Source organism: Triticum dicoccoides, chromosome 3B (assembly GCF_002162155.2).
Source record: "Triticum dicoccoides isolate Atlit2015 ecotype Zavitan chromosome 3B, WEW_v2.0, whole genome shotgun sequence".
Classification (NCBI taxonomy): Eukaryota; Viridiplantae; Streptophyta; class Magnoliopsida; order Poales; family Poaceae; genus Triticum; species Triticum dicoccoides.
This window is the reverse complement of record NC_041385.1, coordinates 27,638,702-27,666,205: the sequence shown is the minus strand read 5'-3', so window position 1 is coordinate 27,666,205 and position 27,504 is coordinate 27,638,702. Positions and strand designations below refer to the sequence as shown.

The 27,504-nt window shown below is 43.5% G+C and overlaps 2 protein-coding genes and 2 pseudogenes across 2 annotated transcripts; 1 reads left to right on the top strand and 3 right to left on the bottom strand.

Annotated features, from left to right (window-relative positions):
• Positions 1 to 9,187: 9,187 nt before the first annotated feature.
• On the bottom strand, positions 9,188 to 12,719 carry LOC119279159 (annotated as a pseudogene).
• Positions 12,720 to 14,168: 1,449 nt separating this feature from the next.
• LOC119282961 lies at positions 14,169 to 14,307 on the top strand (annotated as a pseudogene).
• A 3,706-nt stretch (positions 14,308 to 18,013) lies between these two features.
• LOC119274511 (probable leucine-rich repeat receptor-like protein kinase At1g35710) lies at positions 18,014 to 22,451 on the bottom strand. Its single transcript, XM_037555217.1, has 2 exons — positions 20,681 to 22,451; positions 18,014 to 20,254 (listed from the first exon to the last, which is right to left on the bottom strand). Exons 1-2 carry the CDS (start codon positions 22,422 to 22,424, stop codon positions 19,908 to 19,910), a joined length of 2,091 nt encoding a protein of 696 aa, XP_037411114.1. The 5' UTR covers positions 22,425 to 22,451; the 3' UTR covers positions 18,014 to 19,907.
• A 2,187-nt stretch (positions 22,452 to 24,638) lies between these two features.
• LOC119274510 (chloroplastic import inner membrane translocase subunit HP30-2-like) lies at positions 24,639 to 27,266 on the bottom strand. Its single transcript, XM_037555216.1, has 6 exons — positions 26,939 to 27,266; positions 26,537 to 26,652; positions 26,207 to 26,339; positions 25,245 to 25,399; positions 25,087 to 25,149; positions 24,639 to 24,984 (listed from the first exon to the last, which is right to left on the bottom strand). Exons 1-6 carry the CDS (start codon positions 27,230 to 27,232, stop codon positions 24,957 to 24,959), a joined length of 789 nt encoding a protein of 262 aa, XP_037411113.1. The 5' UTR covers positions 27,233 to 27,266; the 3' UTR covers positions 24,639 to 24,956.
• Positions 27,267 to 27,504: the final 238 nt, after the last annotated feature.

Below are 27,504 nucleotides of genomic sequence, written 5' to 3'. Positions count from 1 at the left end.
GGAGGGGCGGGGCACATCGCGGGCCTCCGCGGCCGCCGGCGGTGCTGACGAAGGGAAAGGGCGAGGCGCATCAGGGCCTCCGCGGCGGCCGGCAGTGGTGACGAAGGGAAAGGGCGGGGCGCATCAGGGCCTCCGCAGCGGCTGGCAGTGGTGACGAAGGGGAGGGGCGGCCACCACAGATCGCCGGCTGTGGATGGGGAATGTGGCGTGTGCCAGTGAAGGAGGATAGAGGGAGGGAGGGAAGAATGGGGAATCGGCGTGTGCCTGTGGAGCCAGGAAACCGACCTGAAATGGCTCATTTCGGCTCACGGGTTCCTCTCGTACGTACGTACTGTTTCTCCTGAATAGACTTTTGCGTGAGGCTGAAATTACTGACAATTATACCTTGGAACATCTTCAGCCGTCGCCTTCCATCACATCACATCCGCCATTGATTAGTTGGGCCCAACCTTGGATTTGGTCGAGATTTCCTTGATGTATGTATGTTCGTACAAGGAAAACCATTAGCCGCCTGGTGTTTTATCTGCCGTGGAACTCCAAGCAGAGACTAGCTAGCTGCGTTAAGGGAATCGGCGTGTGCCTGTGGAGGAGGGAGTGAGGGGGCAGTAGAAGGTTCACTAATTAAGTTTTTTTATTTAATACTACTACTTCACTAATCTCCACTGTTAAGCACGTTTAACCAAACTATATTAACTTCTTACATTATTTTTCATACATTTCAGAGAGGGATTATGAGTGAGCGCGGGATTTTCTTTATCATCACTTCTTTGTTACAGTCATGATCATTTGATGATTTTAAAAGTCTTCTTATATAAATATCTATAAAATTGATAAAAGAAACTATTGAATATATTAAGTTTTGTAATCATGCAGGTCATCGTGTGGTTTGTGGATGGTAAATTTTATGGAGTACTTCACAGGAGAAATTTTGTCTGACTCTCCTACACAGGTATTTTTCGATGTGTATCGTTATACTTACATTCTATGGTGTATCACTATTTAACTATCAGTTCTGTTTTAATAGGATCATATCACAGATTTTAGAACAAAACTAGCCGTTATTTTAGTGGACTCGGAATTGAATGATGATAATATAAGAAATCGAGAAATTGAAGATGACGAAGACAACACAGATCCCACGGATTGTATGATTTTGGAAACACCCCCTGAGAACCTCAAACCATCGAATACATCGTCAGAAGTTGAGCAGGAGTCGCAATCATTTATACTTTCGCCCTCTCTCACTCCAACAAATGATGACTTAATAGATGAACTTTGTTTGTTCATCGGTATGGTTGATGATGTCGCTCTACTAGAGTAAGCCATATATTTTTAGTTCATTTTGTATTTTAATAAATTAGTATGATTTTATTATAATTTACATAATTTCAATTTTACAGAAGCGAATGGGTGAAAAGCTCTGATCCTTATCCCATTAGTTTGAATTTGAGACAAATAAAAAACATATTAAATAATGATGAATGCATGGATGTTGATTGCTTCAATATGGCTGTACGGATACTAGCGTGCCACGAAGTCCAGCTTTTCAGAGACATTCCATGTCACTACATGGATCTAAATTTTTGTGTAAGTCATTATAATCATGTATTACATTTTGCCTCATGGAACTAATATTTTCTTTTTCTTATTTTAGTTCATGTCCTACTATGCACGAGACTCACGTCATCGTGGAAATATGGACATTGCTATGTTGAAATGGATGTTTGATAGCTGGCCAGACAGTAATGAGTATCATATTTCACAGTGTCATACAGTAAGTTTTAAAATTTTAATTTGTAACGATGGTTTGTCATGTCTTAACTAATGTTTTAAATTTTTAAATGTATGCATCGTTGCAGATTTTATTGCCTTGGGATATTTGTGGGATATTTCTATTGTTTGTTTTCGATCAAAATAAAAAAGTTGTCTCAATTATGGATCCGATACCAATACCTATTTTGGGAAAAATTGTACTTAAAACTGTGGTCAACAACCTAAACCGTGCACTCCAAGTTGCAAACCCTGCATTCAAAGACGACATCTCTAAATGGAAGTGGAAAGTTCCTGTTGTTCCAACAAACTCACATGGGTATGAATCTTTTCAATGCATTACAAGATTAATTGATTTATTCAATAGACAATGTAATATTTTATAAATGCAGTGCCTTGTCGGGTTATTTGGTGTTTAATTTCATGCACTCAATGTGCGATGGACAGCTATATTTTCCCATACCCCAGGTTAGTATTTACACCATGCTTATTTGTATACACATTGCGCATTATTTTGTTATAACAATGTTGCATAATGCATATGTAGGATGATTTTGAACTGAGAAAACAATTTTTGGTGCATATTTTAAAGTATGAAGAGAATGAAGCTCAAGACAATATCCCATCAATTGAACGAAGCATCATAGATCGCATCAATAGATGGACCTTCATTGCTTGAAAAGAGGGACCTTCAAGAGATGCATAGTTATTGACTCTAAAATATCTTTTTGTAACAAATTATAATACAATTATTATGTCATCGTGCATATTATGTGATGACATGTTTCTGGATCATGTGTTACACGCGCGCTCATATCATTGGCAAAAGATAGTTGGCTCGGTAATAAAAACTCACTAACATAAAAAATAGATTCACAAAATATGACACTCTTTTGAAAATATATTTTAATATTATATTATATCAACTCATTTTGTTTGAGACGTGCGTTGCACGTGCATGCTTACTAGTGAACAAAAACACTCAAACGTGTCTATATACATTTAATTCACAAAAAGTAATAGAACATCTTATATTTATGAACAGAGGGAGTAGCAAACAGTCTGAACCTGGTGGCGAGGAAGCAGCACGGGAAGAGCCAGCCGAGCCCTTAACTTTCCAACAAAATCAGCCAAGATGGCGACCTGATGGTGGCGAATCAACTCACGTAGCACGCCCCTGAAGCGAAAGATTTTGGATTGTCCCCGCACTTTTTTTAGGACGTGTTGGTGGTCCCTGTACTAAGACGGAACTACAGCCGGGCCGGCGAGGTACGCGCAGTGGGTAAACAAGGAGGATCCGCGCGGGGTGCCACTAAAGCGTACTAGAGATCTAAGAGCATCTCTAGCAGACCCCGTAAAAATAATCAAACACGCAAAAATCCGTGTTTGTAGTTTTGTGGTGTCAAAAAACATCCCGGATAGACCCACAAAAGCGGTCAAACCCGTAAAAATTTTGTAGGCCTCTGAAAATCCGTCCCCAGGACCCTTAATTTTGCAGATTTGGAGGCAAAATATAAGAGGAACCGCAAACCAGTCAATCCTACGCGACAAGGAAATTCCGCCGTGCGCACACGTGCTCCGGTGACCTTCCACCATGGAACTCGCCAGAAACTTGCCGTTTACCACTGCCGCGGCGTCGGCTTACGGAGTAGAGTAGATCGTGGGAGCAATGGCTGAAGACTCGAGCAGCTACCCGGCCACGAACGAGCTAGCTAGCAAGCTCCTGATCCATCCGGCCACGAACGAGCAAGCTAGCTATCTAGCTCGCAAGGTCCCTGATCCATCCGGCCACGAATGAGCTAGCTAGCTAGCTAGCAAGGTCCTCGATCCATCCGGCCACGAACGTTGAGGGAGTAGCTAGCAAGCTCCTCAATCCAACCGGCCATGGAATAGCTAGCTAGCTCCCGGATCCATCCGGCAACAGAGGAGCTGCCTCCTGGATCGAATCGGCCACTACCATGGACGACGGGAGCTGACTATGAACACAGGCGAGAGGAAGAAGAAGACACGGGAAATAATATACGCGAATATTCTTTTTTACGGGTCCGTTATGCGGGTCTGCATCTGCGACCGTCCACGCCGGCCCGCAAAACCGTTTTTTTGCGAACTGCAAACGCGTTTTGTGGGCCGGCGGAATGTGGGGTCTGCTAGAGATGCTCTAAGACATGGGCGACGCCGGCGCCCCGCCACCGCGAGGAGGGTTAGACACACGGCGTAATCGATTGGCGAAGCAGAAGCCCTGAGAGGGGCCGATGGCGCACTCTCGGCCTGGTATTTGTCACCGCAAATCACGGGCTGTTGGACCAGCCTAGAAGCCCATTTGACTTATCATATTTCTGTTTAAAAATTATTATTGGAAAAATGGATCCTAAAAAGAAAAATAGGGAGAAAATGTCACTGGATATTGACAATGTATTTTCAACATACAAACGTCCCAGAAAAATAGAAATTTTAATTTTTGAAAAAATAAACATTATTCGATACAATATGCTCCCAATGTCGTATAAGCATTATTTACCGGCACAAAGAAACAGGCATCTGCTTGTTTGGAATCTCCTTTCATGACAGTGAAATTTTGTAAGGAACAGACAAGAACATGCAAGTATAATATACACCTGGACTGAGAAAATAAGCAACACAGGAGCACGTTTTTCTGCTGCTGGATGTTCGGAGCACTGCAAATCAACTACTCCCTCTGTATCCCTCTGTATAGTTCTAGATACATTTTTTTTATCCATTTTGATAACAAGTATTCTTGAACGGAGTGAGTACAAGTTGTAAGTACATGCTTACCGTGGCTTAAAAGAACTGCGTGAAAATGAAGAAAGCTGAGACCTTTTTCGATTATTTGTTCCAAAAAGAGCATAAACTTCCCCTCTGACTTCTGTTGTGCGAAGAGCGGCATTAAACAATTAGTCGATGCTAATCTGCAGGTAGAGAAAACTCATCATGAGCACCAACTCAAGGTGTGAAGCTGGCAGCAAAACAAAACAAGAAAGTACCTTTCTACACACAGGAGCAAATGCTCCTGGTATGAACAGTAAAAACAAACAAATATATACAATATTCAAAAAATTCTGAAATTATTTTGTGGCATACTTTCACAAATGTTTGTTGTGCATGTAAAATTTCACCGTGAAATCACATTTGTGGAAGGCGTGAAAAAAAAAACAAAATCAGAGCTCCAAAATGCAAAATGCTTTTGTCTCTTAAACAAGCCGGAGCACTGCTATAACCAAATCAAAACAGAAACGAGAGGTTCAGAATAGTGCGGTGACGGATTCATCGGAAGCCGTGTCAGTTTAAGGGAAAACCCTATTCGCCGTATTTTGCGGCAAAATGCCGACCTGTCGCACACCCATCGACTGTTCGTGGGCCGGCCCATGTCGGATGCTTCCTACAGAGAAAATCACTCAAAAAATTGAAGAGAGGGAGGAATCAAACCTCAAACCTCCCACTCCTAGAGATGCGTATCTAGCCACTCGAGCTTAACAACACTAGTGTATTATACATGCAAAGAGGTATGCTATTATCTGTTTATTTCTTTCACGTTTTTTCGTTTTTGTTTTCCTGTTTCTTTCTTTCTTTTATATTTGTTTTAGAAATATCGCAATTTCAAAAAAAGTTCAGTATATTCAATACTTTATTCGGCTTTTTATAAAAAAATGTTTGATTTTTTTTTGTTCAGGTCTCAAAAAACATTTCGTTCTTTTCAAAAAATATACAAATTTTTTTCTGTTTCAAAATCTGTTCGGTGTTCAAAATTTGTTCGTCATTTTCAAAAAAATGTTCACATTTTCGAATTTGTTCAAATTTTCAAAAACATTTGGAATTTCACATTTGTTCCTATTTTTCAAAATTTGATCATGATTTTCAAAAAAATGTTCGTGTTTTCAAATTTCAAAAAAAATTGGAATTTCACATGTTCCCATTTTTCGAAAATTGTTCGTGTTTTTCAAAAATTATTCGCATTTTCAAAAAAGTTCACGCTTTCAAATTTTGAAATATGTTCAAGAATTTCAAAAAATATTTGTGGTTTTTAAACTTTTGTTCATACTTTCATGAAATATTCCATTTTTAGTTTTTTTGTTCACCAATTCAAAAAATGTTCGCTTTTTGAATTTTTATTCAAAATATCACGAAATGTTCCACTTTTCAAATTTTGGTTCAAAAATAAAAAAATATTCACAGTTTCGAATTTTTTTGGAATTTCATAATTTTTTTCACAAATTCAAAAAATGTTCGCGGTTACAAATTTCTTTGGAATTTCAAAATTTGTTCACACGGTTTCAAATTTGTTCGGAATTTTATAATTTTTTCACAAATTCAAAAAATGGTTCACATTATCACAAAAACACTATCTGACTTTTCAAACTTTTTTGTTCACATATTCGAAAAATGTTCCTATCTCTAAATTTGTTCATGAATTCAGAAAATGTGCGCATCTTTTAAAGAGATACATTCAAAGAAAGTATACTTTAAAAAAATCAATATAATAAGTAATTTCCGGTTCGCTACAGTAATTTGTTCATGTTCGCTACAGTACACAAGTCAGGTTTAGTTCTTTAATTTTTGTGCTGCTCTTAAATCAATTGTACTAGTCTACTGGGTTGGCGACGTGTGCGCGGTCGCAATCACTTGGTCGCAAGTTCGAATCGTCGCGCCTGCTCTGCTCTGGAGTACTGGTTCGTCTTGTACGTTTACGACTAAAATGCATACGTCCACGCTGCTCTGCTCTGTGAAGAACCTCTTCGGCGGCGGCACGGTGAGCACGTCGGCGACTATGGAATGGGCCATGTCGCTTCTGCTCAACCACCCGGACGCCATGCGGAAGGCGCGAGAGGAGGTGAGCGCGCGCGTCGGCCACGCCCGGCTCCTCGGCAGGGACGACCTCCCCCACCTCCCTTACCTCCGGTGCGTCATCAGCGAGACCCTGCGGCTCTACCCCGCGGCCTCGCTGCTAGCGCCGCACGAGTCGTCCGCCGTCTGCAGCCTCCTTGGGTACCACGTCCCGGCGGGCACCATGCTGCTAGCCAATGCCTACGCCATCCACCGGGAACCGTCCGTGTGGGACGACCCAGAGGAGTTCAAGCCAGAGAGGTTCGACGTCAGGAGGGAATGATGATGCGTTCAACCATCCTTTCCGGTCGGCAATTACTGTTTCATACGCGTTCAATTCAACCATCCGTCCGTCCGTCTGCATCACAAATCCCACATCTTTTTCGCCCCGCCAACCGTAAAACTCCTCCCGCCGCCGCTTGCTGCGTCTTCGCCTTCCCCTTCGCCGCCGCCGCCGTCGTCCGTGACAAGAGGCCGCACATACGGAGCTCCTCCCACTGCAGCTGGATTTGCCGACCATCGTCTTCTCCGGCTCATGCCAGGCTCTCTTGCCCCGCGAGCTCGCCCTCGATGTCCCTCCTCTCCTTGCCATTGCCAAGCGCCCAAAGCCCTAAGTCTAAGTCGCACGTGCATCCCGCACGCGGATGAATCACCCTTCCTAGCATATATAGAGTCGGTCTTAGAAGAAGAAGAAGAAGAAGAAGAAGAAGAAGGAGACATGGGGGGAGAGAAGCCACGGTGCCGCGGATCAGTGAGGTGGCGCAGTCCAAACCACTGGTGGTGGGGTGGGCATCCCTAGACATTTAATGACGTGATGATCCATTTCCAAAAAAAAAGAGTTATTACGTGACACGGGTTTCTAACAGATTTTACAATCTCAAGGATATGTTGTACCGATTTTCTTTAGCAAACTTTTTAAGTCAGTCAGTCGAGCTAAGTGTTTTGGCTTCTTCGAGGATGTCAACAAAAATACGAGCTATCCGTTGTTCTAGAGATTGTTGCTTTTTTTTTGTTTCCAATGATCGAGCCTCCTTTGATGTCAATCTCTTTTCTCTTATAGTATTTCACAAGATTTTAAAAGACGACTTTTCTTTTATATTATTTCACAAGAATTAAAAGACGAGCTCCCTTGTTCTAGAGATTGTTGCCTTTTCATGTTTCCAATGATCGAGCCTCCTTTGATGTCAGTCTATCTTCTCTTATAGTATTTCACAAGAATTACAAGAAGCAACTATGTGCTGGCAAGAGTTTACGAGCAAAATGGGTCTGATAACATATCCATCCATCCATAGGTCATCACAGAAGGGCAAACTGGTTATCCTTTAGATCATCAACTTAGATGAGACACGTTTGGTTTCAAAAACATATCATAATGGCATGGCGGACAATAATTTGAATTCATTGGCTGGCATTTACATTGATCCACATGTCCATAACAATGCTGCTACCAGTACTACGTTTGTAGCTCCGAAAATTACAACCATGGTGTACAGCTAGATAAAACATCATTCAAACAAGATGCCCAGCAAAATATTGCTTGTAGAAGTCATCCAGAGCCCTGACAAGATGCCTACTGGATGCTCAATCTCTTTTGGGTTGACTCAAAACACCAAAAAGAGGCATCAAAGGTTTAATCATTGTTACCAAGAGACTCCCTCACAAACTGACGCTACAGGTTTGTAGAACTGGTGCAAAAGAAACTAGAAAACACACAACTCCAGTGCTCAGCAATGCCGACCAAGGGCAGGCTTTGCTCTGTCTTCGTCGGTTTGGTGATGAGGGCCTTGCTACTGCGCCTCGACGCTCCATACGAACCTCAATGGCTGCTGTAGGAACATGACACGGCATAGTGGGTCAGTATGATGGCGGATGGACTTGAACTCAAATATTACTAACATTCCTTCATTTCTAACAGAAAACCAAACAAAAGCGCAGAAACAGGACACCGCTCTTGCCAAGTAAATGGAGTCCTAAAACGTTTTTCCTTTATTAGAAAACCCTACTGTCATAAAGAAGAAACCAATCATGCAAACAACATTTCATGAGAAATTTCCACAATGTGTACAGGGGGTCGGTATGATGCTTGATTGGTTTCTGCTCAAATATCACTTCATTTACACAGTGCCGGTCACACAGCCAAACTGCCAAGCCACAACTGCTCCCTAGCATCATATTTCAGCTAAGAAACTAGGTCTTGAAAAGAACAAGGCATCCATCTCCAATACTAATGGGTTCTCAAGAGGCTACAAGAAACAGTGGTCACCTTTCACTACTGGAGGCAATTCTTTCTTGCATTCATTGATTTGAATGACAACAAAGAACACCACGAATCATAAACATTCGACACATAGAAACCATCATGAATAGTGAATGATTCCTGAACTGGATAGGCCAGTCTCTAATGACAATGTAACCTCAGTCTGCCAGCACATCTCTCTATTTAAGAACCCATACATATAATATAACAAGGATCAAACATGACTATATTCTCATGTAACAACTAAAATAATTTGTTCTTCACGAAGCCAAAAAGGCAAGCACAAACACCAAGCAAAACACCGTACAATAAACTGTTACATCAATCAGCTACATTAGAGATAGAATGAAAAGAAATGATTTCCTTACATGCAGCCCAGGTGAGACCCTCCATTTGAACATTGCGGACAGCGTCGTCCAAATTCTTCATGCCAACCTCATCGTCCCTTGGGTTGATGTCCATGAGGACAGAGGATTTGCCACCTAATAAGCTTGTTGTTAGCACAAACTAGACAGTATAAGCCAGACTAGGTGAATGCTATAGGTAACTCTACAGAAAATTTAAGCACACAACACTAGCTTGGCTTACTTTCTTTCTTCTTTGCAGGCTTGGCAGCAACACGCTCAGCTGCTACTTGTCCTCCTCGGTCTCATCGCCGAACAGATCCATGTCATCATCATCGTCTTCATCCTCTAAGAAGGCCAAATGCATAATACAAAACAATCTTTAGATTTCAATCGAGAATAGATCTATGACGAATTGACGATTGATATAAATCTAACCAACATAGTACTGTGTCGAAAATTCACTCGTTGATGTAAAGCATCCAGTAATAAAAATTGTTGTCATTAAAATTTGGTGTTTTAGCACATGCTGCATCCATTATAGCCTTCAAGGGCAGATAAACAAGCTACGACTCAATCCCTCAATCTACATTCTACAGAGTAATTGGCACAACTAACATGTGACAGGTATGACCAAACCTTGGAAGCAACAGGTGGAGCAACAGCAGCAAGAGCCGATGCTGCACTAGAGACAATGTCAGGTGAAAACCCCTTCTTCACTGGAAGCTTGGAAACCTGAGCGCAAGCCGTTGGATCCTATATGTATGGACTAGATCCACACAATACTGCTACTTAGTATTTGCAATAGAACGCCCGCTGGCAGCGCTGCTATTTTGCACATAGCCCCTTAGTCCTTGTAGAATTGGAACTCTATCCAACAAAACTCTGCCCAGACAAGAGAAGTATGTACAGGAACACTTGCAGTTCTATCAAAATCTTGGGCGACCAAGGCACGTTTGAGTTCAGAGGCAGTAAAAGGGATCATCATAAGACAAATCTGGGGCGTCCAAATATGCAGGCACTTTGCAGTCTCTACTAGTCAAATTAGCAGAACTAAGATCCACCAGTTTAACAACCACCACTTGCCTCTCGCTGTAGGTTAGGTCATTTTTCATGACGATGAACAACCTCTCCGATTTCAGTGCATTCTACTCGATGAACTCGAGGAAATCAAACTCGTCATGATTCCCTTGTTGTGCAGACAATGACAAAGTGTTGATGTGCGACAGGACAGACTCAATATGAATTGTCTCCTGCCAGAACTTGGGACTGAGGTTGCTAGCAAATTGACATGGTTGGCCAGACAGTCGCCGGAGAGGAATCACCCGCGCCGCTCGTCGGCCCTGCGCGGAAGGAAGTGTTCGTGCTGTAGAAAAGCACCATCTCCCCACAACTCTCCTAATCCTACCTTGTTGATGGGGAAGAAATTCGAATCGGAATTTGGCTAGCTCCATAGGAAAAGGAACGGGATGACTCAGCCTCCATTGGGGATATTTCTTTATCGAGGTACAGGATGGTTGTGGGGTTCTATTTGCAACTTGTACATCTTTTCATCTCAGAACGCACATTTCCTATCCAACGGCACAAGATCAGGTTTCCGTGTTTTCACTGAATATATTGTTTCCACTAGATATGTACTCGATGCACTGGCCCCACAGCCTGGCAAGGAAACTACATAATTAGCAAACACATTAGGCAGCCGCAAAAAAGCAAACACATTAGGCAACCAAGCATATAACTACGTCCATCCATAGGGAAGATAAATTCGACATGTTAAGTGACAGCAAACTAAGGTAGAACACCAAGCACTACAGCTCATACCTTGAAGCAACTGTCGTGGCGCTGGTGTCGTACCAGCGGGCAGCATTAGGGAACTCTGCGCAGGGCTTCACTGGCACTACTGCGAACACCTTGACATCGTACCCAAAAAAAAAGGTAAGATATCTTCCTCCTACTCGTACCCAAAAGAAACAAGGATGGGCATGCTCGCTCAATGAATAGAAGACTGCGTTTTGGAAAATAGCAGGTTATAATGGTTCACCCACCATTGCTTGATGATCTAGAAACTCCGCTCCTTCATTGACTCATTCGTGGAAGTACAGAGGTGTACAAACTTCTGAAAAGAGAAAACATACTATTATCACCAACTATTGCTATTGGGGATAAAGCTCCTTGACAAGAAAATTTAATTGAGAACAAGGCAAACAGTTGTCACATTTCTCTTTGGTGGCACATATAATCATAATCTAAAGAACTAAAGCTTCCTCTATGTAAAAAAAAAATAACGCTAGTAATGCTCTAGTGATGCAACAGGGAACTTAGCATCATCAACAATCATGAACCAAATTGAAGCAACCTTCACAGCCAAGATTGCAGCTTTGTTCCTTTATGTACATGGCCCAAATCATTTTCTCGACATGAAAAAGACACGCCTTTTTGTTGTAATAAGCTACCACGGGCAAACAATCTGATACGAGATTAACATACATAGAGATACAACAGACCCTCGCCACCAGACCACAGATTACCATAAGATCGCATCTGCAGCTCCATAACCCAGCGCAGAACAAAACAAACAGCAAACAGAGAATAAACAGAATTAGCAAAGGAGAGAAGCTCAAGATCGCAACTGGCTTTCGTCCTGAAAATGACCATAAAAAAGGTGAGGAACCAAAATCACTAGCCGCTTAACAACTGAAGGAACGAAAATCACTAGCAGCCAATAGGACACCATCTTGTTTCCTATCAAATTTGGTTTATTATACTCCTTTCGTTCCCAAATATAAGTCTTTCTAGAGATTCCAACAAGTGACTACATACGGAGCAAAATGAGTGAATCTACACTCTAAAATATGTCTACATACATCCGTATATTGTTGTCTATTTGAAATGTCTAAAAAGACTTATATTTAGGAACGGAGGGAGTATCAGCTATCACTTGACCTTCAAATAGTATCCAGCCATAACTTGCTTCAACATAGCACCTACTATATCAAAAACAAGCCACACCTGATTCATGGCACCAAGATTCCGGGTACAGAAAACAAGCCCAAAAGTACTGATGATACAATTAAGTTACAATCATAGAGTTACAAAGTTCAATGCCTCTACAAGAGTTACAATTTTAACTTAGTCTAACAGCACAAACCCTTGCGGTTAAATGCTGCTCTCATGGGGATGGCGAAACGATCATATGACTAGTGGATGTAAAACGATGACACTAACCTTTACACCAGAATCACATACGGCACAAACATTGGCGTCACACACACAGCCCATTGACATCCCAAATTACTAGAACTTGCAATCATCCCAAATTACTAGAACTTGCAATGGTGCAGCGGCCAGCATATGATTCACCACGACTCGATGGCCGTGGGCACACAAGCACGTGCATGAGAGAGTGCACAGTAGAGAGGAATGGAGGGGATTTACCTAGGCCAGAGTGGAAGGTGGAAGCCAAGCCGGACGACGGAGCTTGGCAAAAGTAGCGGGGGTGCGGGGGCCATGCCAGCGACCCACCGAAGCTAGGATTCAGAGCCGCCTGCGACCCGGTAACCAAAAGTATAGCTAGTCTAGAAAAAATCAGAGCACAAATAACTTGTTGTTTCTAAAAAAATGCATGCATGTGACTAATGGATTTCCACTCAAATCAAAACTGAACAGGAAAGAAGCTGAGCATGTTCGGCAAGGTTTATTTTCCTTCAAATATATTGTTTTCGGCACATCAGAGAAAGTGGCAACTTAGTGAAAGCCCAAATCATTTCCTCAACATAAAGAAGATCCTTTAAATATATTGTTTTCATGCAGAAGGAGAACAAATTACTAGAATAACATCTCCGAAAAAAATAGAGTAACAAAAAAAATATCATGTGTAATAAAATAAGTATAAAAAATGCAAAAATTTCGGTGAAACGAAAATTGTACATGGCCTCGTGGGAGGAAATAACAATGAGAAAATTGACACGGTTAGGCAGGGCATACACAAACACTCAATATTCCTGTAAAAGAGAGGTGGAGAAACTAATTCTGCAATATGATATTCAGATTCATCTGTCACTCTGCGCCCAAACAAATTACAGCAGAACAGTTTGTTAGAATACAAAGTGTATAGAGATAGGATAGTTGTTTAAACTTGTATTCTCTATCTATCTTTTCTTCTCTCCCTTATCTCATGTAACCTCTCGAGCAGATCACGATCACGATCGATCTCTCTCAACTTGTACTTCAAGACTTCGGTCATATAAATACAATGCGGCCCGAGACAAAGGGTTCTACGCTTCGTCATATGGTCATCAGAGCCCTTCCTCTCGTACGTCTAGCCCTCGAGAAGGAATCCATCTAGTTGATCGCAGAAGAGAGGAACCGAGATCGAGAGAGAGGCAATCATGACAGGAACCACGTCGTCCACCACTGCTGCCACCGCATCCGCATCCACCATGAGCGCTTTGTCCACCCTATCTGCACCTTCCACCTTCGCCTCATCTTCCACCTCCAGCAGCAGCTCGCCCTCCCTCGGTCCGCCTCCGTCAGAGAAGCTTACGAGGACGAATTTCCTCCTCTGGAAGGCTGTCGTGCTACCTCAGATCAAAGGAGCACAGATGGAGCACTTCCTCGACGCCACAAGCCCGGCGCCCCCTGCCACCATCACCATCGACAACAATGGGAAGGAAGAGCAGGTCTTCAACGTCGCCAGATCAATCTGGTTTGCGCGGCAGCAGCAGCTACAAGGGTATCTCATGGGGTCCTTGTCTCGAGAGGTCCTTGCCCAAGTAGCAATGCTCCAGACGCCGGCCGAGTTGTGGAACTCTATCCATGCCATGTTTGCCGCGCAAACGCAAGCCCGGAAGATCAACACAAGGATGGCGCTCACCAATCTGCAGAAAGGTAATCTAACCATGGCAGAATATCTTGGGAAAATTAAAACCCTTACAGATGAAGTTGCTTGCGCTGGTGCACCGCTCGGAGACGCCGAGATCATCTCCCACATCATCGCCGGCCTCGACATCGACTACAATCCAGTGATCTCAGCCTTGGCGGCGCGGATCGAACCTGTTACGGTTCAGGAGCTGTATAGCCAGCTCCTGAGTTTCGACGCCCGCCTCAGCATGCTTCAAGGAGGCAATTTGCGCCAGTATTCTGTCAACGTCGCCTCTCGTGGACGCGGTCGTGGGCGTGGACAGCAGTGGCGCGGTCGCAGCAACAGCAGCGGCGGCGGGCGCAGTGGTAACCAGGGCCACGGTCGCCCTGGTGACCGCGGCAACAATGGTGGTGATCGCGGCGGCAACAACTACAACGGCGGCTACAACGGCGGCGACGGCTACAACAACAACAACCGTCGTCCTAGATGTCAGCTGTGCAAGAAACCGGGCCATGAAGTCATTGACTGCTGGCACCGGTATGATGAGGACTTCGTGCCCGACACAAAGCATGTCGCTGCAGCCATGCGGGAGCACGGCGGAGCTGATGGTGACACGGTCTGGTATGCTGATTCTGGAGCTACGGATCATGTCACAAATGAGCTAGAGAAGCTTGCCCTCCGAGAGAGGTATCACGGCAGTGATCAGATTCACACCGCAAGCGGTGGAGGTATGGACATCACCCACATTGGTCAATCTTCTATTAATTCCCCTAGCCTTAAACGTGATCTTGTCCTTAAAGATGTCCTTCATGTACCTCAGTTTTATTGATGATTATAGCAAATTTACATGGATATATTTGCTTAAGTTCAAATCTAAAGTCTTTTCTGTTTTCCAAGAATTCCAAAAACTTGTTGAAAGACAGTTTGATAGAAAGATCCTTGCAGTCCAAAGTGACTGGGGAGGAGAATATGAGAAACTCAATTCTTTCTTCCGTAGCGTTGGCATCATTCATCATGTCTCTTGTCCTCATGCACATCAACAAAACGGATCAGCCGAACGCAAACATCGCCACATTGTGGAGGTTGGTTTGTCTCTTCTAGCCCATGCATCAATGCCGCTTAAATATTGGGATGAGGCCTTTATCACGGCTACTTACCTTATAAATCGTTTGCCTAGTCGAGTCATTGGCAACACCACTCCTTTGGAACGCTTGTTTCATCAAAAACCAGACTATAGCTCTCTCAAAATTTTTGGGTGTGCTTGCTACCCAAACTTGCGTCCTTACAATCACCATAAACTTGAGTTTCGGTCCACCCAATGCGTATTTCTTGGCTATAGTAATCTTCATAAAGGATACAAATGTCTAGAAATCTCATCCGGTCGTATCTATATATCTCGTGATGTTATTTTTGATGAAACATTATTTCCATTTGCTAAACTTCATCCTAACGCGGGAGCTCTTTTGCGTGCTGAAATCTCCCTTCTTTCTGATCCTTTATCTTCTCCTGATCACGGGGGTGAATTAATTAGAACTGATCATGTGGAAAATTCCATGGAAAATTTTGAATCTCATGTTGATTGTGCAGCCACAGGTCATGATTTTATGTGTGTAGATACAGCCAAAACAGGACCAGGCGCCAGATCCCAGGCAGATTCGCCTGGCACTGCGGTCACGCGATCCGAGGACGATTCGCGCCGCAGTCTGACGGGAGCGGGATCCCAGGCGGATCGCCTCGCGTCTCCCGTAACGCCCGGTCGGGTGGCCGACCGCCCACCAGGCGCGGAGCCAATCAGCGCCTCTGCCCCGGTGGCCGACAGCCCGACAGGCGCGGAGCCCACCAGTGCAGAGCCCACCAGCCCGCGCCGCAGCATCTCGCCCTGCGTCACGCGTTCCGATGCCGCTGGCGATGGGGGGAGCGTATCTGCAGTTGGAGGATCTTCTGTGCCAGACGGATCCGTGGCTGTTTCTGCAGCAATCTCAGTTCCTCTTCCTCTTCGTCATACACGATCTCGGTCAGGTATTGTCAAGGAGAAGCAATATACAGATGGTACAATCAGGTATGATAAACTCAAGCGAGCTTTTCTCACAACCGTTGGTGAGCCAACAAATTTGCATGATGCTCTTGCACACAAGGATTGGAAGAAGACTATGGATGTTGAATATGATGCATTAATGCAAAACAAAACTTGGCGATTAGTTTCCCCAAAGAGGGATGCTAATGTGATTGACTGCAAATGGGTATATAAGATTAAGAAAAGAGCTGATGGAAGTATAGACAGGTACAAAGCCAGACTGGTTGCAAAAGGTTTTAAGCAAAGGTTTGGTATAGATTATGAAGATACTTTTAGTCCTGTTATTAAGTCAGCTACTATTCGACTTGTATTGTCTATTGCTATTTCCAGAGGCTGGAGCCTACGACAGCTAGACGTTCAGAACGCGTTTCTTCATGGTGTTCTTGAGGAAGAAGTGTTCATGAGGCAGCCACCAGGATATGAAAACAAAAACACACCAAACTATGTCTGTAAGTTGGACAAGGCATTGTATGGATTAAAACAGGCCCCAAGAGCCTGGTATTCGAGGTTAAGTACACAGTTGCAAAAGCTTGGGTTTACACCATCAAAGGCAGATACCTCATTATTCTTTTATCATAAGAACAATATTACTATATTTGTTCTTGTTTACGTTGATGATATAATCGTTGCCAGTTCCAGCTCAGATGCTACAACTTGTCTGCTTAAGGATTTGAAGTTGGAGTTTGCTCTCAAAGATTTGGGAGATCTACATTACTTTCTTGGAATTGAGGTCAAGAAGGTAAATGATGGCATACTTCTTACACAAGAGAAATATACCATGAATATTCTCAGAAGGGTAGGTATGGAAAAATGTAAGCCGGTCAGTACACCTATTTCTACTTCAGAAAAGCTTACTGTTGAAAGTGGAGAAGCACTTGGGCCAGATGATGCAACAAATTACAGAAGTGTTGTAGGTGCATTACAATACTTGACTCTTACACGTCCTGATATTTCATATTCTGTTAACAAAGTATGTCAATATTTGCATGCTCCTACTACTGTTCATTGGACAGCAGTCAAAAGGATTTTGAGGTATCTCAAGTTCACAGAGGGACTTGGTCTCCAGATTGTCAAGTCTTCTTCTATGCTTGTGTCAGCTTACTCTGATGCAGATTGGGCAGGGTGTGCTGATGATAGAAGGTCAACTGGTGGTTTTGCTGTATTCCTGGGAACAAACCTTGTGTCATGGAGTGCAAGAAAACAGGCAACAGTCTCACGTTCAAGCACTGAGGCTGAGTATAAAGCTTTAGCTAATGCAACAGCTGAAGTAATGTGGATTCAGACATTGTTACATGAACTTGGAATTAAAGTTCCACAGGCTGCAAGATTATGGTGTGATAACATTGGTGCAACCTATCTTTCAGCTAATCCTGTTTTTCATGCACGGACAAAGCATATTGAAGTTGATTTTCACTTTGTCAGAGAAAGAGTGGCACGAAAACTGCTTGATATAAGGTTTATTCCAACAGGTGATCAACTTGCTGATGGATTCACAAAACCTTTGACAATGCGGAGGTTAGATGATTTCAAGTACAATCTTAACCTTGGCAAGTAGGTTTAGATTGAGGGGGAGTGTTAGAATACAAAGTGTATAGAGATAGGATAGTTGTTTAAACTTGTATTCTCTATCTATCTTTTCTTCTCTCCCTTATCTCATGTAACCTCTCGAGCAGATCACGATCACGATCGATCTCTCTCAACTTGTACTTCAAGACTTCGGTCATATAAATACAATGCGGCCCGAGACAAAGGGTTCTACGCTTCGTCATACAGTTATCTTCCAGAGATGGTACTTTGTCACAAGAAGCTAGTGCAACTTTAGGAAAGAAAAACAGAAGTGTTGGTGAAGCGTATAACCCTTATCAGGCCGCGTGGCATTTATTTATACTCAAACAAGATAACATAATGGTTACAAGATTCATCTCCAGGCTAAACATATGCATGATCACACTTGAAACTGGAGGTAACAACAAACAGATACAGGAGATGGATTACAAAGATGTTCAACCATCTAGCCATCTAAACTAACCACAAGCAATATTGTATAGCATACACCACAGGAGATAAGGTGCAGCAGGGGCTTAATACATGAATCACAGCACAAAAAGTATACAAGTAGATAAAAAGCCTATACTTACAATACTTCTGCGGAAGCAACGACTGCGGCAGAGAAATAAGCTCTCTTCCAGGATAGCATGCTTGCACCAGGGAATAGTCTCCCAGATCAGATCAAGTCCACAAAGCTCTTGCAGATTTGACAAACAATTTGCCGATTCGACCCCATCTCATCAGAATGGCAGCTGCAAATCCAACACCGAAGCCCAGCCCGACGAAGAGAAACAGGATGATATCCACATTAGAAGACTTCTCCACGCGTGCCATGCCTGGAGGAGCAAGTGAAACGCCACAGGGGTTGGAGAATGGCGGTCCACACAACCCCAAATTCCCTTCGAATGAATTGATATCAAATGGGAGGAATTGGCGTGACTGCGGTATCTTCCCCACCAACTGGTTGCCGGACAAGTTCAGGATGGCCAGAGAGGTGAGATTTGTGAGTTCCTGTGGAATCTTCCCAGAAAGTTGGTTGCAAGACAGGTCTAGTGACTCCAGATCAGTCACACCACCAAGCTGGGTTGGAATTTCTCCCGTGAATGCATTGTGTGACATGTTCAGTACGCGCAGTGAAACAAGCCGTCCAACTGACTCAGGAATGGTACCTTCCAATCTATTATTTGAAAGGTCAATTGCTGTTAAAGTGGTCAGGATCCTTCCAAATGTCACGTCGGACCCCTTCTATGTGATCTCGATAGAATCTTGGTAGTATTCCGCCATACCATGTAAGTTTGTAGCACGGACAATATCTCCAGAACCATTGAAGTTGGCCATCATTGCTTTCAACTGACCAAACCATTCTGAATTCAAATTGCCAGAGAAGTTGTTCAAGGAAAGATCAATAATTTGCAAGCTAGGGAACAACCCTCCAGACTGGTGGTTCCCAATAACATCATCTATGGAACCATAGAACTGGTTGGATCTTAAGATAAGAACATATAGATTGGAAAGCTCCCCTAGCCAGGATGGAAAAGTATCAACCATTCGATTGTTTCCAATATCAAGAACCTCCAAATAACTGCAGTTAGAAAGTCCCCTCGGAATTTGTCCTTCAATCTTATTGTCATGTAAATCTATTGTCTGGAAAGTGCATTCGCTTGTAATATTGGATGGCAACGTCCCTTCAAAGTGATTCTCTCTCAAATTTAATACGCTCCGTTGAGCATTTTCTATCAAACAGGACGGAATCGGCCCGCTAAAGTTGTTATATGATAGGTCAAGGACATTCAACATGGAATGGCAAACTGTTTCTGGTATATATCCATTTATACTATTGTTGGACATACTGAGATAGTTGGTGTGACTGAGATACAGAGTGAAGTTTGGAAGAACAGAAGAGAAAAAGTTGTGTGAATAATCCAAATATTCTGATGATAAGTCTGGCATAGGGATCTGTCCCCGTAGCCTATTGGAACTAAGATCAAACACTTCCAGGTACCCACTGAATGGAAGAACATATGAAGTAAGTTGCATACCGGTGAACATGTTATGTGAAAGATTTAGTTGTAAAAGGCTATTGTTCCATCTCTCCCATATCAACTTTGGTATATCTCCAGCGATCTTGTTGCAAGAAAGGTCTAGAGAAACCATTCGGGCAAGATGTGTCAAAAAACTAGGAAATTTGGTTATATTGCAACATGCTAGTCCCAATTAGTCCAGTCCAAACAGAGAGGTATACAGAGAGTTATTGCCTTCGTCAATCATAACAGACAACTTATTGTGTGAAAGATCCAAATCGGTGAGCTTTTTTAACCTCCCAAATGATGAAAGATCCACTGAATCTACAAAGTTGTTCAAGTTGATTTCTAGACGAACCAACTCTGCAAGTTGAAAGAATGACTTGGGAAACTTGCCTGCCAATAAATTTTTGCTCAAACTCACGAGTTGTAAGCATGAAGAAGGCGCGTCGAACTCTTCTATAGGACCAGAAAGTTGGTTCCAACGAAGATTCAAGTACCTTAATTTTGGAAGAGCGAAAAGAGGTGCCGGAATATGACCTGTAGAATGAGTGGAGGTTATTATTCTCCCTGTGCAGTTCAAATATGGGGTATACACAATTGATCGCTCCTGAACACAATAATAAAAAGAAGGCAAGCTTCTGTTTATCAATGAAATCATATCATTCAAATTTAAAATTGGTGTGATCTACCATTGTACCGTCTTGACTATCCATCGACGAAATCTGATGGTCAATAGCTCATTAAATACCTGTGTGGGGCCATGAGTTATCCTGATACTGCTGTTTTGAGTCATAACTAACAAAAAATGTTCCCCTCATTACCATGATGACACACTACCCACTACTTACACCTGAATATATAGATTTTTTGTTGCCTATCCTTATTTTGTTTCAGTATTTGGTGGCTTCTTGAGAATGTTAAAGAAAACAAAGTGATAATTTGAATTTCATACTATAATCTTACCTCTCACATGATTGTAAGAGAGATCCAGTCCAACCAGCTTAGTCAAATTGAGAACTGAACTTGGTATCCTACCAGAGATGTTCCCGCCTATAATAGTTAGCTGTGTCAATTCCTTGAGTTGCCCAACTGCATAAGGTATTGGCCCAGAGAGCTGACTATCTGCAATAACCATGCTTTTCAAATTAGTGAGGTTGCCAACTGCAGATGGTAATGCCCCAGTAAAGTCGCAATTGTAGATCGCCAATCTTCTTAAGTTTCTGAGATAGCCAATTGTAGCTAAAATTGCTCCACAATAATCACAATTCTTCATGTACAAGCTTCTTAAATTTGTGAGGTTGCCTATTGAGGATGTAACTGAACCATGCAATTTGGAGTCGTATATACCAGATATTTCCAAGTTTTGCAAGTTAATGAGATTGCCAATTTCAGACAGTATGGGCCTAGGGAGGTTGCAATCGGACATCTTCAAGCTTCTCAGCGCCTTCAGGTTGCCAATGGAGGAAGGCGTCGTCCAAGAGAAGTCGCACCTATAGATATCCAAGCTCGCCAAGTTCCTGAGGTCTCCAATCCATGAAAAAATCGGTCCCAAAACATTTTTTGAGTCCCTCAAATCAACTTTCAACCGGCATAAAGACCCAAGTACACCGAATGAAGAGAGAAAATCCATCGATGGAAATTTCCTGTCAATAGTTAACTCCCTCAACAGCTTGAAATCGCCAGAAGAACTTGGTTTAGCATAGGAGAAGTTGGTCCCCTCTAGCCTCAAAGTATGTAGAGAACTTGCATGAGGAAAGTTTGGCAAATGCCCTGAGAGATTCGGGTTCGAGGACAAATCTAGGACCCTTAAATTTTTGAGTTGAAAAAATCTTTGAGGGAACCACCCTTGAAGATTCATAAACGAAAGTTGAAGCTCACTTAGATTGGGAAAATCTCCAAAGAACTCTGGAATCGGACCAACATCATTGGATCCAAGGTTGATCGCAACAAGAGAATGGAGGCTCGAGAGGGAATGATGAATAGGACTATTCAGCCCGCATCCCTCCAAGCTAAGTACCCGAAGATGAGGAACATATTTTGCAAGAGCTTTGCCCCAATCTTCACCGTTGCTAGACATTATGTGCACTCCATCAAGGTAGAGATCTCTTAGGTTGTTGAGGTTCGCTACCAGGATCTCAAAATTGGGCTCCCAAAGATGATTAAAACTGTCAGCTGCAGTGGTAGAATCATCATAATCGGGAACTGTGTGACTTGAAAGATCCAAGGAGACAAGGTTGACAAGTTTGCTGATGCCAATAGGCATCTGGCCATCCAAGCCCGAGTTGGAGAGATTGAGATGGGTTAGCAGAGCGAGCCTCTCAAACTCAGCAGTGGTGATGTTGTAGCTGTAATCTCCTAAAGAATTCATGCTAAGATCAAGACGTCGGAGGGATTTGAGGCTGAAGAGCGCAGGGTCCAAGCCATAACTGTTCAGGCCATACCCATTGAGGTCGAGTACTGTCACAAGACCAGAAAAAGCATCACAGCTAATGCCCTCCCAGAGACAGCAATTGGTGCCATTTTGCCATGAGGGAAGGAGAGTAGCGGTGGTTGCTGCAAAAAAGAAGGATTGCTTCAGTTGGAGAAGCGCTGCAGCCTGATCTGGATGGCACCATAGTGTGAGGTTACCATCACAGTGAGCGCTGGAGGTGGCCAGTATGGGGAGTTGCACAAGAAAGAGTAGCAGCGCCCAGTGAATGGAAGCCATTAGCCTAACTCGGTTCTGAACCTACGGCATGTGCTCAGGCTTCCAAATGGACATAAGTATATATAGTGGTACTGCAATAAGCCAGCAAGCAATCCAATGATGCAAAAGAAGTAGCACAATGATGTATCTTAGACATATTAACTCAAGTTTTAGTCCGTTTTTCCTGGAATCTTCCAGTTAATGCGGGAAAGCTCCAGGCAAGCAGGAGTCTTACTGCGTGCAAGACTGGTTCCACGTAATTGTGACTCTTGCGGATTTTTCCACTAGACAGGGACCAGACGTGACATCACAACCATATATATATTTAACTTTTTCTGGTTTGGAGGATGGATCTTGTTTCACTGTCAGAGTTACTCTAGATTGTGATTCGAGAGTACCAACGACCATGGCGACCATCTAGTGTTGCAGGTTAATTGCAGCACCAGCACGTAACTGCACAATCAACAATGAAGGAAAGCACAAACTCGAATTACTTTCGTGTTCCACACAATACATGTACCATCAGACGGTTAACTGTGCAGACTGATAGGTTGACCGCTTCCAAGTCAAGTAGGGCACCATCAGATAAGGGCGACATCATTAGTGTCTCGACCACATGGATCTTCATCTTCTCATCGAGCGGATGAGGGCGGAGGCCAAGGGTGGATCCGTCACGGACGCCGTAGTCAGCCAGCGTGCGGCCGTCGTCCAGCTGCTCCCCGTTGAAGGTCCTGGATCTTGGCCTTGACAATGTAGATGGTGTCTGATGGATCGACCTTGAGGGAGATCGTCTTGCCGGCGAGAGTCTCTACGAAAATCTGCATCCTCGCGATTTGCCGGACTAGCTTCACTCACAAAGGCTTTTCGAAAACCTACTCTGTTTTCTGGTGCTTACAGAGGAGGGTATCGGTCGTTTATATTGATGCAATTAGAGGTACATAGGTCTGATTCCGAGCTGGAATCGCTCTGAAATAATATGTTCCGATTACAACTAAAACACGCTTCCGCTTCGTATACGCAGTTACGTACTCGCCTCTGCTTTGTATAGGCGAAAACGCACTGGAGCAGTTCTCTATATGTTACCCTCGTCGGACCAGTGGTTGTATAGGCGTAGAACCAGTGGTTGTGAGCTCGGCGGACGCCTTTGTCCTTCTCGTCGTCCCCTTCACCACCGGCCACGGGCGCAGGGAGGACAACGATTTCTTCGTCTACAGGGCAGGTCCAGGGGCACCATCTCTCCGCTTTCTCCCTGGCGTCGGCCCCGGCTGCTATCCCGACAACGTCATGCTGGCCGGCGTCGTACCCCTCGGCGGCGCCGATCTCAACAACAAAGACTACACCGTGATCTTCCCCTCGCGATCAAACTCTTGCTCATGGTACACCAACGACTCTACCAGCACGGAGTACAACCTCGGTGTGTATCGCTTCTCTGAGTGGAAGTGGGTCAATGTGAAGTCCACGTACCACAATCCCGAGGTAATTATGCGGCACGAAGGCACCCGCGTGATCTTCGCCGGAAGGGGAACACTCGGCTGGGTCAATCATTGGCATGGCATTCTTCTATGCAACGTGCTCGACCAATATCCTGTCATGCATTTGATCCAATGGCCTGTTCCGATCCCTAGCGATCTGGTGTCAAAGTTCGGCATGGGAGTTGACAATATCTATGCACAGCCGTTCCGCGACATCACTATAAGCAATGGCGTGATCAGGTTCGTCGAGCTAAAATCTTGTCGGTGTAGTGATACCGCAGACCCCGGCTCCTTTCCATTACCAACGAAACCATATCATCAATTACAAGCATGCGGAGGGCCAGCAGAAACACTGCCTCGGCAGAAACCAAAAAACTATAGTTGCTTGTTTGGTTACTGGAACTATCTCTGTTTTCGTTTTGCTTGCGGGCTGACTTCAGATATTTTCGTTTGGTTACTGCAAATATCTGAACTCAGCCCGCAAGCAAAGCCAAAAGAAAAAAAGATAGTTCTAGTAACCAAACAAGCTACTCAAGGCTACTCAGAACGCTACCAACAACAACAGCTTCAGGGATGAGGGCTTTGCTGCTATTCTTGGACTTTGGCAATGAAATGTGTCATAAATCTATGAGCCTCCCACGGGCGGGTCGGAGTGCACGGCGGTGACAGAGTCTGTTTGACCGCTGCCGGAGTGAATGCCCACAGATTCACCTCAACAGAAATTTCATTTTTGATTGCAGACTTTTACCAAAAGACGGTGATCTATTGCAAAATTCAACAAATCACACATTGCTATTTGAGTTACAGAGTAGAGTGACTGGGTTGGAACTCAAAGATGCAGGCAACTAATTATTACCAGAAATCAGTTATCAGCGAAAGAATTATTACCAGAAATCAAATAAGGAACTGCAAAACGCAGAGTCTAATAATAACTAGACAAACGAAAACTACTCCCGCCTTCAGATTAAGTGGTGGTGCCCAGACAGGTTATCATGAAAACAGAGACGGACATAGCTCCGGATGGTACTATCTGTATAATAAAACTAAAAAAGAAGCACCAGCAGATAGAAGAGGCAAGTTTTCACTGTGCTTTCGCCAGCCCAGGATCCCTGGGAAATATAAACAGACATAGATAAAATAAATAAATAAATAAATTCAAGTAAGCAAAAATAGATCTAGAAGCATGAAATTCTTGTGGAACGATCCCAAACCTTTTAATTTGATCAAGTATGATCAATCTGGGGCCAGGGGGGATCTTCACATCTTTCAACGCACTAATGAGGCAACATGAAGTAGAGTAAATGAAATAATACATCTTACATGCATAACTAAAAGGGTATCGAACACAACTGGACCTAGATAAACTTACCTGTCAGTAAGGAGGGGCAAGGTATGATCAGTAAGGTGACCCTTCCTGAAATTCTTCTCATATTTCTCGAGGCCCAGATTTTGTAACATGCTACTTGTCCTGGCATAGTAGTTAGGTTCACTCACACCCTGTGGTTTTGAGAACCTCTGCCCAATCTACATACCCATAAGCAGAATTATTTATTACATAATATGAATGCCAGACCAACATATATCAGCTAGTTGTGGGTTGATGACAAGGCAACCAAATACGTAGTAATTTCATCAAAGCAAAGAAGATTTGGGAAAAAAAAAGAGAAGCATCCCTTTCGATTTTACCATAATAGTATCAGCATAATATGTGTGTGTATTTACACTCACAATTTAGCAAAAGTCTAAGCATTTTTTTCTTAAAAAAATTCCATCCTGCTGCCATGAAACAAAAAGTTGCTCTTCCATGCCCAAGGTTCTTCTCTTCTGTTTTCTGGAGACCTAAGGCCTGTAAGGCCCCAGCCTCCAGGCGATTCCTACATGCTGGCCATGTTCTAGAGATAATTCACTGAGGTTTATAATACTGAAAGAAAAAAAGGAGGCATGGAAGTGCTCAAGCAAACTCGCCATCAGAATTTTTTTTATATGCCCCACATTTCCATGCAAGCCATACCATCAAAATAGAATTAATTATGAATTTTAAAAGGTAAATGCCGGTTTATAATGATCTGGTGAAGCACATACTGTATCTACTTTAAAGTTGGTCATGATTCGTCTAATGTACAGAAGCAACCGTAATCTCCACATGGCAGGCAAAACATTATCCGTTTACTCAATTATTAACGTATCCATCCAAACCACAAAAGATCATAAGCAGGCAACAGAAGAGCAAATTGACCTTTCATCAACATTGAAAATTTAGTGGCAAGATGGACTGCACAGAAAAATGAATCCAAATTGTAATATAACCAACAAAGATGATTAGATCATTACCATGAAAAAGCCACCCTGAAACACCGCAAAACCAACACCGGATGTGATTGCACTTGCGACCGGATTAGGAGTAGGAGTTCCCATTCCACTCACTAGAGAGAAGAGAACACCGGAACCAAAAGCGGCTGCCATGCTATAAAAAAATACAAATAGGATGTCTGTCATGCATAAGGTGACAAGTATCGATTTCTTAATTGGGGTTAAAGAATTAGCAACCAGAAACCTAATCATTGCCAAGATTAAAACACATGTACGGGACACCACACTGACGATATAAGCTATAATAGTCCTTGAAATCTGCCAAATAAAAATGAAATGCCTAAGCCTCACCTGCCCTGGATGTCCTCTACTCCGCGTATTCTTCTCATAACACATGAGATGCCTGCGTTTGTGCCAGACATAACTGCAAAGTTGCGGGCTTGCACCAATGGCCCAGCAGCTAAAGCCTGAAAGGCAAGATAGGAGGCTGGTGACCATCATGTGAAATTTCAAAACTTAGGATTCATGAGATATCTGTCCGGCCAACATTTGGTATGTCATCAAGTGAAAATGCAGGCCTTAACCTATGTTGTTGACTATAGATCACAAGCCAATATTGCAAATAAATTATGAGAAAACATGTTCCAATCGTACACACAATCGTTACCGGTTATCATGGACAATTAATTCATCAACAGGAAATAAAATAAAAAAAAGCAGAGGAGGATGCTGTATGTAGGTAGGGTTGGCAACCTGCGCCTGCTTGAAGGACGCCATGGCCTGCGGGTCGGCGTTGGGGGGAAGCGGCGGCACCCACGACGCTCCCCCGTCGGCGGTGATGGAGCCCATGAGGCCCCCGAGCGCCCCGCCCTGGACCGCCCCCGCCGCCGTGGTCACCGCCGCCTCGACATGGATGGGCTGCTTCGCCATCCAGGCGCGGAACCCCGCCTCAATCGCCCTCACACGCCCGCTCCACTCCTCTAGGGGGTTGCGGCCGACGCGCGCCTGCGCCGGCGGCGACGGCGACGGCGAGGAGGAGGAGGCCATCGCAACCGAATCCCCTCTGCTTCTCTCGCCTTCCCCTCGCGTCTCGGCGCCTTAGAAAACGGCCAACCTATACTTTTCTTCGCATGTAGCGTAGGATAGTTGCCAGATCGCGCACATGGGCCGCGCAAATAGCGCTCTCTTCGTGGAAGAAAAAAATAGTTTTTTTAGTAACAGAAAAAAAAATAGCTGTACTGTTTGATAGGAAAAATAAAGTCGATTGATCCCTGCTGCACTCACAGATTAATAGAAATTTTTTGAACCGCTCAAAAAAA